Source organism: Schistocerca americana, chromosome 7 (genome assembly GCF_021461395.2).
Source record: "Schistocerca americana isolate TAMUIC-IGC-003095 chromosome 7, iqSchAmer2.1, whole genome shotgun sequence".
In the NCBI taxonomy this organism is placed as follows: domain Eukaryota; kingdom Metazoa; phylum Arthropoda; class Insecta; order Orthoptera; family Acrididae; genus Schistocerca; species Schistocerca americana.
In genome coordinates, this window is record NC_060125.1 from 617,950,052 (window position 1) to 617,962,889 (window position 12,838).

Here is a 12,838-nt window from a genome sequence, read left to right on the forward strand (position 1 = left end):
TGACCTCACAAGCCCTGTTGTTGACACAATACTAAATAAAGAAAAAAAGGCTGCAAATAACACAGCTGAAGAAAAAGACTGAAATGTATATGTGTAAACATTGGTAATGTATCTCAAAATATTGGAAAAGATTTGAAGAACACGTCAGATGAAAATAAAGTTTCCTGTATCCAACAAATATCAGTGGCAGTTCGTACACTGTATAAACAGTTTTGCGTGTGATAAAGCATTCCACCGGTAATTAAAGGTCACGACAGAAACAAATGGAGATCCACTGACATCGAAAAACATGTGAAGGCAAATTACTAAATGAAAAGAAAAATGATTAAAAGCGACTCAGTGACTTTCTTCAAATGTGTTGACGTTCTTAATTAAAGAAAAACTTTCAGAATAATGTGTATAAAAGTACCTATCTCATTGCTATACAAGCAAATAACACATCGTACTTTGCTTAACTGTTGCCTTTACTCAGAAAGTTCATACATAAGCCTGCTGACGATCTGTAACGTCATAGTCTTACATTTGTGTCTAATTATTTCTGCTTCAGGTGTTTAATAGGTCTGGCAGAGAACGCGAGATAATTCTGGTCGTATGTAAAATCGCTAAGCGGATCTAAGACTTCCTTTCAGTCACTTGATGATCAGTCTGGTGTGGCCGTTGAAGATAGCACAACGAAAGCAAAGGTTTTAAATTTCACGTTCAAGAAATCGTTCACGCACGAGAACCGTGCAAACATACCGTCATTTGACCATCGGACAGACTCCCATATGTGGACATAAGCATACCTGGCGTAGAGAAGTAACTGAAATATTTGAAAACAAATAAATCATCAGGTCCGGATGGAATCCCAGTTCTATTTTACGAAGAGTGCTCTACGGCATTAGCACCTTGACTGGTTTACATTTATTGTGACTCTCTCGCCCAGCACAAAGTCCCAAGCGACTGAAAAGAGCGCAGGTGACTCCAGTATATAAGAAAGGTAAAAGAACGGACCCGCAAAATTACAGACCAATATCCCTTACTTCTGTTTACTGCAGAATCCTTGAACATATTCTCAGTTCAAATACATAAGATTTCTTGAGCTAAGCAGCTTATGTCCACGAATCAGCATGATTTGACAAAGCATCACTCATGCGAAACTCAGCTTACCCTTTCCTTACATGATATACAGAGAACTATGGATGAAGGGCAACAGAGATGTCATATTTCTAGATTTCCGGAAAGCATTTAACACGGTGACCCACTGGAGCCTGTTAACGAAAGCACGAGCATTCACAGATATGTGAGTTGCTCGAAGACTTCTTAAATAATAGAACCTAGTATTGTCAGGAGTACCCCAGGGAAGTGTGATAGGACCGCTGTCGTTCTCTCTCTCTCTCTCTCTCTCTCTCTCTCTCTCTCTCTCTAGCTAACATTCATCAAACCAACTGGGAATTTTGTCTAAACCGTCTTGTACCCTCGTACAGTTACGGACGGGGTGGGTAGCAAGCCGCGGTTGTTTGCTGATAATGCCGTGGTGTACGGTAAGGTGTCGAACTGTAGGAGGGTACAAGACGGCTTACAAGGGGAGGCCGCCAATTGTGAAATTCAGATTCGATTCATACTGCGCATAATAAAAGCTCATGGCCAGAGGTGTAATGTGGCAAAGCACCAAGGTGCACTTCTCAGCCGTTGTCGAGAAAATCAACAGTTAAAAGAAACCGTTGCTGTGATATACTCTCTACGATTGATGATTTTTTTCCACAGCGTCGTGGCGCAGCGGTAAGCGCTCGGTTTTTTAATCCGAAGGTCGCCGGATCGAATCTCGCACCATGCAATTTTTTTTTAGTATCTGTTTTTTGTAATTCAAATGTGTGTATACACACACACACACACACACACACACACACATATATATATATATATATATATATATATATATATATATATATATATATATATTTCCCGGCAGTCAGTTGCAACAATTATGCATATAATAAGTTGTTGAAAGTCGTTTGTCGTGGAAAAACTGGCGACTTCGAACATCATTATGTTTTCCGCAAACAGAGTTATATTTCACAAACGTTATTAATTGTCTTCATAATGTTAACCACGTATAGTTAACGGAAGACGTAGAAACGATATTCCGAAACGATTACGTATAACGTAAGTCAAACGTTCGAATTAGAATAGAGGCCCCATGAACACAAATTCGCTGTGGCAGGTATGAAATATAAACTCCGTTACTCGCTCGTTACACTTGAAGGACAGATGTTGAATGGGCCGAAACGAGCCGCCGCATAACAGCGTAGTTGCCTGCTAACTTCGAAAGAAGGTAGATGCGGTCCCTAGCGCAACTTATAACATCGTCGAAAAATCAGTGCGGACGTGAGAGCTTTGGTACACCCTGTTAAACAAACGGAAAAATGGAGGCGGTACAATTGGAGAGCGATCCGCCTTCACCAAAATGCATAAGCAATTCATTAATAGTTTATATATATATATATATATATATATATATATATATATATATATATATATATATATATATATATATTTGAATTACAAAAACTAATAATAAAAAAAAATTACATGGTGCGAGATTTGATCCGGCGACCTTCGAATTACGAACCCGAGCGCTTACCGCTACGCCACGACGCTGTAGAAAGGCTGTTAATCGTAGAGAGTATTTCACCGTAACGGTTTCTTTTAACTGTCGATTTTCTCGACAACGGCTGAGAAGTGCATCTTGGTGCTTTGCCACATTACACCTCTGGCCATGAGCTTTTATTATGCGCAGTATGAATCGAATCTGAATTTCACAATTGGCGGCCTCCCCTTGTTAGACAAAATTTCCAGTTGGTTTGATGTTGCTCTAAATGTGGAGAAATGTAAGTTAATGCGGAGGAGTAGGAAAAACGTACCTGTAATATTGTGATACGGCATTACTAAGATACAGCTTGACACAGTCAAGTTGTTTAAGTGTCTGGGCCTAAAGATGCAAAGCGATATGAAATGGAACGAGTATGTGAGAACTGTGATAGGTAAGGCGAATGGTCGACTTCGGTTTATTAGGATGTTTGTAGGAAAGAGTGGTCCACCGCATATAGAATGCTGGTGCTACCGATTCTTAAGTACTGCTCTAGCGCTCGGGATCCGTACCAGGTCCGATTGGAGGAAGACATCGTAGCAATTCAGAGGAGTTCTGCTAGATTTTTTTCCGGTAGATTCGAACAAAACATGTTACGTAGATGCTTCAGGAACTCAAATGGATATCCCTGGAGGGAAGGTGGCGTTCTTTTGGGGAAAAACTATTTTTAAAAAATTAGAGAACCGGCTTTTGAAGCTGACTGCCGGACGATTCTCCTGTCTCGCAACATACATCGCGGGTAAGGACCACAGAGATAAGATACGAGAGATTAGAGCTCATACGGAGGCGTACAGACGGCCGTTTCTCCCTTGCTCTATTTGGGAGTCGAAGTGGGGGGAAAATGACAAGCAATAGTTCAGAGTACCCTCCACTACTCACCATACGGTGGTTTTCGGAGTACCTGTGTATATGTAGATGTAAATACAGATGTAGATGTAAATAATATCTCAGTGGCTTGTTTGTTAATCTTTCGGTTTTGGTTGTGCGCAAGTGTGCTGTATAATTGACGATTAACATCTGTGAGTTGCAGTACCGCAGGCACACAAATTCCGTAAACATAATTGCTTTCAAATCTCTCAGTACACACATGACGTCAAACGACAAACCAGATAAATTTCCACTCACGTGCATTAGGGCGAAATTTCCCAAACACTGAAGCTGTTCAGGAAATAGTCGTTAAATATACTAACGTGATAAAACGGGAAACCGAGCGAGGTGGCGCAGTGGTTAGCACACTGGACTCGCATTCGCGAAGGCGACGGTTCAAACCCCCGTCCGGCCATCCGGATTTAGGCTTTCTACGATTTCCCATCACTCCAGGCAAATGCCCGGATTGTTCCTTTGAAACAGTATTGCCGATTTCCTCTCATCTGAGCTTTCGCTCAGTCTATACTGACCCTAAAATCGACGGGACATTACATACTAATCTTCCTTTCTTCTTTGGAATGTCGATCACCTCGCGCCACATTTGCACCTTCTTCGGTCTTTTTGAACCGATAGGAACCCATTCGGCATTTTGTCGTTTTCTGGTAGGGTTGTATTGACAATACAAAGTTTCGTCACGGGTGACGACTTTTGATAAAAAAAGATTTCCACATTTTTTTTAATTACAATCAAGTCGCTGCAGGCATCCACGCTTTGTCGTTTTTGTGCGAGACAGACTTTGCACACACTTCTCTCCTCTTCAAAACATTCTGGAGAATATCTTGAACACTTTATTTAGAGGTGTCCAGTTAGTTGTTTCATTGCGATTTATAACACAACAGTGCGGTCGCAAGTCCACTACTTAACACAGTCCGGTCACAACTGACAGATCGAATGCATATACACACATCAAAAAAAGTCTTACATCACCTCGGTTCCGAGAGTTCCAGAATCTGTACAGAAAACTGGAACAGAGATCAACATAAGCGTCATTCCCGCCCTTTTTATTGTTCATGAAAACCACACATTGCATGTTGTACCACCATACAGGGAAACCTTCAGATTTTTTTTTTCATAATGTGGGGCTACAGTCATAATATATTTCTTTAAAGTCAGTACCGCCATTAGACTGTTTTTTATTTGCAGTGTTTCATTTACATGATCATGATTTCGGCTTCAAAGTGCCATTATCAAGTGTTTTAATGTTATACAGTGCCCGAGATGGCATACTGTCGTATTTAATAGTGTTAAATACGACAGCATGGTTCAAATGGCTCTGAGCACTATGGGACTTAACATCTGTGGTCATCAGTCCCCTAGAACTTCGAACTACTTAAACCTAACTAACCGAAGGACATCACACACATCCATGCCCGAGGCAGGATTCGAACCTGCGACCGTAGCAGTCGCACGGTTCCGGACTGAGCGCCTTAACCGCGAGACCACCGCGGCCGGCGACGACAGCATTCCATCATAGGCACTGTATAACATTAAAACAGTTGATAATGGCATTTTAAGCCGAAATCATGATCGTGTAAACGTAACACTGCAAATAAAAACAGTCTAATAGCGGTACTGACTTTAAAAAAGGCTTCAGAGGTGGTGGTCCAGATTGTTGTAAACACCGGTACCTCGAATACCTCTTGCACTGTTGGTCCAGATTGTCACACACCTCAACGGCGATGCGGCGTAGATCCCTCAGAGTGGTTGGTGGGTCACGTCGTCAGTGAACAACCCTATTCAATCTATCCCACGCATGTTCGATAGGGTTCATGTCTGGAGAACATGCTGACCACTTTAGTCGAGCGATGTCGTTATCCTGAAGGAAGTCAACCACACGATCTGCTCGATGGGTGCGCGAATTGCCGTCCATGAGTACTAACGCCTCACCAATATGCTGAAGATATGGTTGCACTATCGGTCGGAGGATGGCATTCACGTATCGTGCAGCCTTTACGGCGCCTTCCATGACACCAGCAGCGTACGTCGGCCCTACACAATGCCACGACAAAACAGCAGGGAACCTCCACCTTGCTGCGGTCTCTGGAGAGTGTGTCAAGGCGTTCACCCTGACCGAGTTGATACCAAACATGTCTCTGACGTTTCTCTGGTTGAAGGCATATGCGACAACCATCGGTGAAGGGAACATGATGCTAATCCTGAGCGGTCCATTCGGCATGTTGTTGGGCCCATCTGTACCGCGCTGCAGGGTGTTGTGGTTGCAAAGATGGAGCTCACCATGGCCTTCGGGTGTGAAGTTGCACATCGTACAGCCTATTGCGCACACTTTCAGTCGTAACATGACGTCCTGTGGATGCACGAAAAGCTTTATTCAACACGATGGCGTTGCTGTCATGGTTCCTCCGAGTCATAATCCGTAGATAGCGGTCATCCACTGCAGCTGTAGCCCTCGAGCGGCCTGAGCGAGGCATGTCATCGACAGTTCCTGTCTCTCTGTATCTCCTCCATGTCCGAACAACATACTTCCTTCCTCGTGGAATGACTGGAACTGATCGGCTGTCGGAGCCCCTCCGTCTAATAGGCGATGCGTGGCTGTCTACATCTTTGGGCGGGTATAGTGACATCTCTGAACAGTCAAAGAGACTGTGTCTGTGATACAATATCCACAGTCAACGTCTATCTTCAGGAGTTCTGGGAACCGGAGTGATGCAAAACTTTTTTTGATGTATGTATATTGTTTACCGCTCTTAGTTCAAGAGGCCACAACAGTTACTTCACTGACGTTGCTTCTACGCCAGGAATAAAATCAGACTCGCGAGTAACAGGACAGACGATGAGTATTTCTCTGGAACTCAAACTAAGCTGCCCTGACGTCTGCTTCTACCAGTCTCTCCATTCTTTTGTAAATAATTCTTTCAACATTTTGAAGTCAAGACTCATAAATTGATGATTCGGTTGATTGGTACCTTTCGCTGCCTTCATTGGAATAGTTACATTTTCTTAGAGTCTGAGAACAATAATCTCGCCTACTAGACGGAACAGCTTTGCCATCTTTCTCAAGAATCTCAACAGTTCTAATGGTAAGTCAGCTACTTCAGGCGCCTTCTTTTGATATGAGTATTTCAGTGCTCTATCAAATTCTTTATCTACTTCCTCATTCCTTTCCGCAATACTGGCTGCAAGTTCGTTTCCTTTGTATTGACTTTCTCTGTACAGTGTTATTACGAGGGTTATTCCAAAAGTAAGGTCCGATTCGCCGTAACTATTGAAATTTGGCGCCAATGACAAAACACGCATGCGCGCCGACTCCCGGCAAGCCTTGCGCGTCAAACGCCGCCATTCGCTTTGTTACTGTTGCTGAGTGTAGTTCACAGTGTCACTTTACAATGTTTAAGACAATTGATCAGCCTGCCGATTGTGAAGTAAGGGCAGTGATACGGTTTTTGTCTGCAAGAAACAATTCAGCGGCGGAAATCCATCGGCAGATTACTGAAGTATACGGTCCTAACATAATGAGCGACAGTAAAGTGCGCAAGTGGGTGCGAGCTTTTAATGAAGGACGGGATAATGTGCACGATGAACCACGGTGTGGCAGACCATCAGTGACTTCAGACGATTTGGTCAATGCGGTTGACAAAAAAATTCGTGAAGATCGCCGATTCACTATTACAGACGTAGACATGCATTTTCCGAATGTGAGTAGAACAACTTTGTACAGAATTGTGTCTGAACATTTGAAGTTTCACAAATTGTGTGCCCGTTGGGTTCCCAGGCTGCTTACTGAGCCCCAACGAATGAAAAGAATGGCTTTTGCTCTTGATTTTTTGGAGCGATATCATAAGGAAGGTGACAGTCTTTTAGACAATGTTGTCACAGGGGATGAGACATGGGTTTCTCACATCACTCCAGAGTCTAAACGTCAGTCAATGCAATGGCGTCACACGTCATCGCCAGTCAAGGTCAAGGCAAAGCAGACAATCTCAACACGTAAGGTTATGGCGACTGTGTTCTGGGATAGACGTGGAGTATTGTTAGTCGACTTTATGGAGAGAGGAACAACGATTAATAAAGCCGCCTACTGCGCTACCCTGACTAAACTTCGACGTGCAATCCAGAATAAGCGACGTGGTCTTTTGTCGTCTGGAATCTTGTTGTTGCATGACAATGCCAGACCCCACACTGCAAATGAAACGCAAGCTCTGATCAAGAAATTTGGATGGGAACAGATGGACCATCCTCCTTACAGTCCGGACCTGGCGCCAAGTGATTTCCACCTGTTCCGTTACTTAAAGGAGTTTCTCGGCGGCAAGCGCTTCGACACAGATGAAGTGAAAGAAGCAGTTAAGGACTGGTTATCGTCACAGGCGGCCGATTTCTATAACATGGGCATTCAAAAGCTTGTTGAACGATGTGACAAATGTTTAAATAAGTGTGGAAGTTATGTAGAAAAATAGATAAAGATGTAAGGAATGTAAATAAAACAATTGTTTTGAAAAAACATTTTAGTTTTGATTTTTTTTTTATAACCGGACCTTACTTTTGGAATAACCCTCGTATATTCAAACTTCAACTGTTTCAGACAGTGTAGACGGAAAAATCTTTACAGTAGGGTATCCAGGCTGTGTGCTCCACGATTTGGGTTGTGAGTAGTGTTAGTGTCACGACTTGCCGTTAGGCGCCAGCACTGGTATGGCCAAGTAGGGTTGAAACACAATAATCAGTGTGCATTACAGATGCAGTCAGTCAACATGGGTTAGTGCAAGGTGACCAAACTGTACTCGTAAAGCTGTTTCACCTAAATAACAGGAATATCGACGCGGAATTCGGAGAAGTCATATTTCCTCACCACATGTGAAGAACGTGATTATGAACTTTGCTACCTATACAAAAATAGTCACGATACTAAGATCTGTCGTTGTCTTTCAGTTAAAGTATTTATTGAACAATGATAAAGTTATAATCTACAACCATTCGTCCTGTTAGTATTTACTCTTAGGAAGTGATGCCCTTTCTGTCCTTAACAAAACAGTAGATTACGTGGGTTACGACTGTACCGAAGTGTGTGGTTAGGTTATAAGATGTTACAAAAAGACTTATATTAGTGTATGACACAACCCTACCGTCAACAAATGTTTCCTTTTCTTCGGTATTCATTGATATAGCTGCGACTTATGAAAATGTGAAAATCACAGCACTGGAAGAATCTTGTATCCATCGGTTTACCTCTGAAACTAATCTGTGTAATTGGTTATTTGCATTCAGAAAGAAGAATCTATGTTAAGTACAATGGAAATGCCATCGGCCCTCCGGTAGTCGAGAATGGTCTCCCTCAGGGAAACATACTGATACCTCTCCGGTACAGAGTGTATACGCGAGACCTTGAAAAGTGTTTTGCGTCAAGAGTATCCAGCTTACAGATCGTTCATGATGCTTGCCTTTATTAAGGTTATTCTTCTGTAGAAAAAAAATATGGACCGTGCTGTATCAGATCTTAGAATTTGGTTGAAAGAGAATAACCCGGAGGCAACCACAGAAAAATCATCGATATTTTCACACGAAGATGAGTTCCACATTATCTGGATAGTATGAGAGTTGATGAAATAAATATTCCACTCAGGAGTCCAGCTAAGTTTCCAAGCATGAGAATTGATTCGAGAGTAACGTGGAGACCTCACATAAATGATATTCCTTCTAAGACAGAACTTACTCTGAAAATAAACAAAGCTCCACCCAAATAGGCCATGAAGGCCCAACGGTACCGACCGGCCGCCGTGTCATCCTCAGCCCACAGGCGTCGCTGGATGCGGATGTGGAGGGCCATGTGCTCAGCACACTGCTCTCCCAGCCGTATGTCAGTTTTCGAGACCGGAGCCGCTACTTCTCAATCAAGTAGCTCCTCAGTTTCTCTCACGAGGGCTGATTCCACCCCGCTTGTCAACAGCGCTCGGCAGATTGGATGGTCCCCCATCCAACTGCTAGCCCAGCCCGACAGCGCTTAACTTTGGTGATCTGACGGGAACCGGTGTTACCACTGCGGCAAGGCCGTTGACTCTAAGACAGAAACAAGGATGAATTTACCTCATATAAATGATATTTCTTCTGAGATAGAAACAAGGATGAATGTATTGAGAGCAGTCTTCGATTATGGGTGTGTGTTTTACCATGGGGGCAGGAATTTCGATATCGAAGCTGAACAAACTTCATGATCGCTGTATTCAAATATGCTTTGACCCATGCTATCCACACCTACCAATGCTCTCGTTGTTGAGGTAGGAGTAGCCCGACTGCGCATCACAATGGAAAAACTCGTGAATGAGTTCATTTTGAATCGAAGCCCGCAGAAAGGACAATCAATGGCATAACGAAATATCTGCCAGACATCGCAAAATTTAAATATTTCTCTGGAAATAGAAGAAAACCACTGATTATGAAATATCTTCAAAGGTGGACCTTGTATGAAAATAAAACACAGAAATACGATATCTTACCAGAATTCCTAGTCCCATTCATCTTCAGAGAAGAAAATGTATTAATCTTTCATAATTTCATACAGTATGAACATATTTCATACAGTATAAACAATCTCTAAATGTGAAGACTGAAATCAGCATTTTGCTCAGTACTATCTTCCTGAATTCATCAAAGATTCCGCATCTCGTGGTCGTGAGGTAGCGTTCTCGCTTCCCACGCCCGGGTTCCCGGGTTCGATTCCCGGCGGGGTCAGGGATTTTCTCTGCCTCGTGATGGCTGGGTGTTGTGTGATGTCCTTAGGTTAGTTAGGTTTAAGTAGTTCTAAGTTCTAGGGGACTGATGACCATAGATGTTAAGTCCCATAGTGCTCAGAGCCATTTGAACCATTTGAGCCATCAAAGATTTATACGTACAGATCGAAAACCATCGACGGCAACAAAGTAGGGTGTGCAGTATGCAAGTCCGCAGAAAATTATCAAGCCCTATAGTCTCTAAATAATGCAGCAAAAATCTATTACAGGAAGCCATAAAATACGGCAGATCTTGCATACGAAGCTGTATGGTGATATTAACCAGTTCTCTGAGTGTAGAAGAAAGAGCCTTAAAAACAAAAGGGATAAAAAGTGTGTCGCCTGTAATTGCAGCTATTACTAAAGAAGTCCTTCTAAACAGGGAAGCTGGAATGAAGTAGTAGACAGCTTAGCAAAGCAAGAACTTACGTGAAATCCTAAATGATAGATTGCCCTCTGAAGGAACGCTGAGCGCAATGGATCAAAAGTCAAGAAATGACTGGTAGACGCAATGAGATTTGACCGAGATAGCAAAACGAGTACAACACGTCCAGCTGCTGGCTAAATTAGCGTCATCCACTTGGTTTACTGACTGGAACAGGAATAGACGGTCAATAACAACGAGTACCACGCATGCGCTTAAATCAAGGCAAATTCATAACTCAACTCTTCCTTAAAGTATTCTAGGAACGTCCATTACGTGATTTATGCAAGGAAGAAGGAGACGTGAATCATGTACCGTTTTGTCTACCAGATGCAAGCCACAAAAAAATCTTTTGTCAGAGCATCGGTTAACGCAAAGGTTACTCTTGCAGTGTTGTCAACCCAAAACAGTGCACTAGCATCAAATATGATGTTCATCCACTAAAATAAGTGCGACCTAACTATCTAAAGATACCGTGTACATGATATGTGATTTCTGTTCTTATTATTATGGTATAACCACTTCTTGAGCAGTTTATAGTGGCGACATTTATTCATACCCTCATAATTCAGATTCAGAACGCTGTAGGTTGCAGTAGCTACTCGGAGATGAAGATGCTTGCACAGGATAGAGTGGTGCGGAGAGCTGCATCAAACGAGCAGTCTTAGGACTGAAGACCACAACAACAACAACAATTTTTTTTGTAAATAATGATTCACGAAGTGTATAGTGAAAATTCGTTAAGAATATCTTAAAAAAGAAAAGAACAAAAAAGCTGGAGTTTAACTTAGTTCATGAAACCTAAAACAACAAATATTACAATCAGATAGATTTAAGCTGAGGGCGGTGGGGGAGAAAGAGAGAGAGGAACATCACAACACTACAAATAATGAAGAGAGGGGAAAAAAGGTGGCATGATCAGCTCAGATACGAACAGAGGAGTAGGTGTGCTTGTGTGAGGCTGATGGCCTGTGTTTCACTGGCAGAGAAAACTGAGTACGTGTGATAATTTTTAGGGAGAAGTTATGACGGTGACAAAAGGAAAAGTTTTTCAGCGTTATAATGAATGGAAAGCGGCGCGGCGCTGAAGTGTGCTCAGAGTTCGGGTCACCGGCATCAGGGAACGAGTTTGGGACCGTTTCTGTATCATGGACAAGCACGCAACTACGACATCGACAGCTAGAACGACATTTAGAAATCGATTCTGGCGCGTTTACGTGGACCAACCAGAAGCGGTATTGAGAAACATGTTTGCGGGGAACGTACATGGAAGCGCCACGCGAATATCGAGACAGATGAGCAACGGCTCATCGCGTATTTTGAAATCTGCACCGACCTGTTAGCCTGCTGAGGCGGTGGCGATGACGCAGCTGACTTCTCGGCTGATTACCTGTGACGTCACATTACGGTGCAGGCAGCAAAGTCCTCCGCGGTGTGGTATTCGGCGGGCAGGCGGGCGCACTTGTTGCGGCGCGGCGTGCTATTCGCGGCTGACTGCTGACTGCGGCTATTCGCGGCCGCCTGCTCCTCGAAACGCAGGTGGGAATTCCCTGCCTCCGACCCGTCGTCCTTGACAGCGGAAGCCCCCTCCGCCACCCACCTCCGGCCCGCGGGTTCCAGCCGGCGCGGCGGCGTCCGTCCACTGCAATTTGCCGGCGCCGAGGCGAGTGTTGGCGCAGTGCTGCGGTGGCGTGTTAAGCTTTCCTCCGTAACCAGTTTGCTCAGTGACCCCTGGACCACCTGGATTAAGAGCTTTGGCCTCATCCCACTGAACCTCAACTCCAACGTGACCGTCGGTCGCTTTCTTCTGCTTCGTTCTCCATACTGCAATCAGGCAAAAAGATTCGATTCATCTGTGCGTAACAAATGATCGCTTACAAGGGAAGGCCACGACGTTGGTATCACATATTTACTTCAAACTTTCTACATCTTTGCTGATATTCTTCACGGGTTTGCAGCCGGATCATGTCGTCGTCCAGACGGACCAGTTGGCCGCCATCTTCAGGTGTGTTAATGCTCGTGCAGTGCCTCGCCGGAAACTGAATTCCGGCCATTTTTTTTCCTTTGTTGTATTTCGATTTCCCCCCCCGAAGGGGTCGGGATGGCAGCAGCGTATTACGCTGCTCTGCAGCCTACAGA

At 43.6% G+C, this 12,838-nt stretch overlaps 1 protein-coding gene and 1 pseudogene across 1 annotated transcript in view; both read right to left on the bottom strand.

Annotated features, from left to right (window-relative positions):
* Nucleotides 1-11,279, bottom strand: part of LOC124623149 — a 219,346-nt gene extending 208,067 nt beyond the window's left edge. Inside the window, exon 1 of the mRNA XM_047148940.1 lies at nucleotides 11,259-11,279. Within this exon, the coding sequence (XP_047004896.1) occupies nucleotides 11,259-11,264 (6 nt within the window). The 5' untranslated portion in view covers nucleotides 11,265-11,279. The remainder of the gene's footprint in view (nucleotides 1-11,258) is intronic.
* On the bottom strand, nucleotides 9,447-9,564 carry LOC124623234 (annotated as a pseudogene).
* Nucleotides 11,280-12,838: the final 1,559 nt, after the last annotated feature.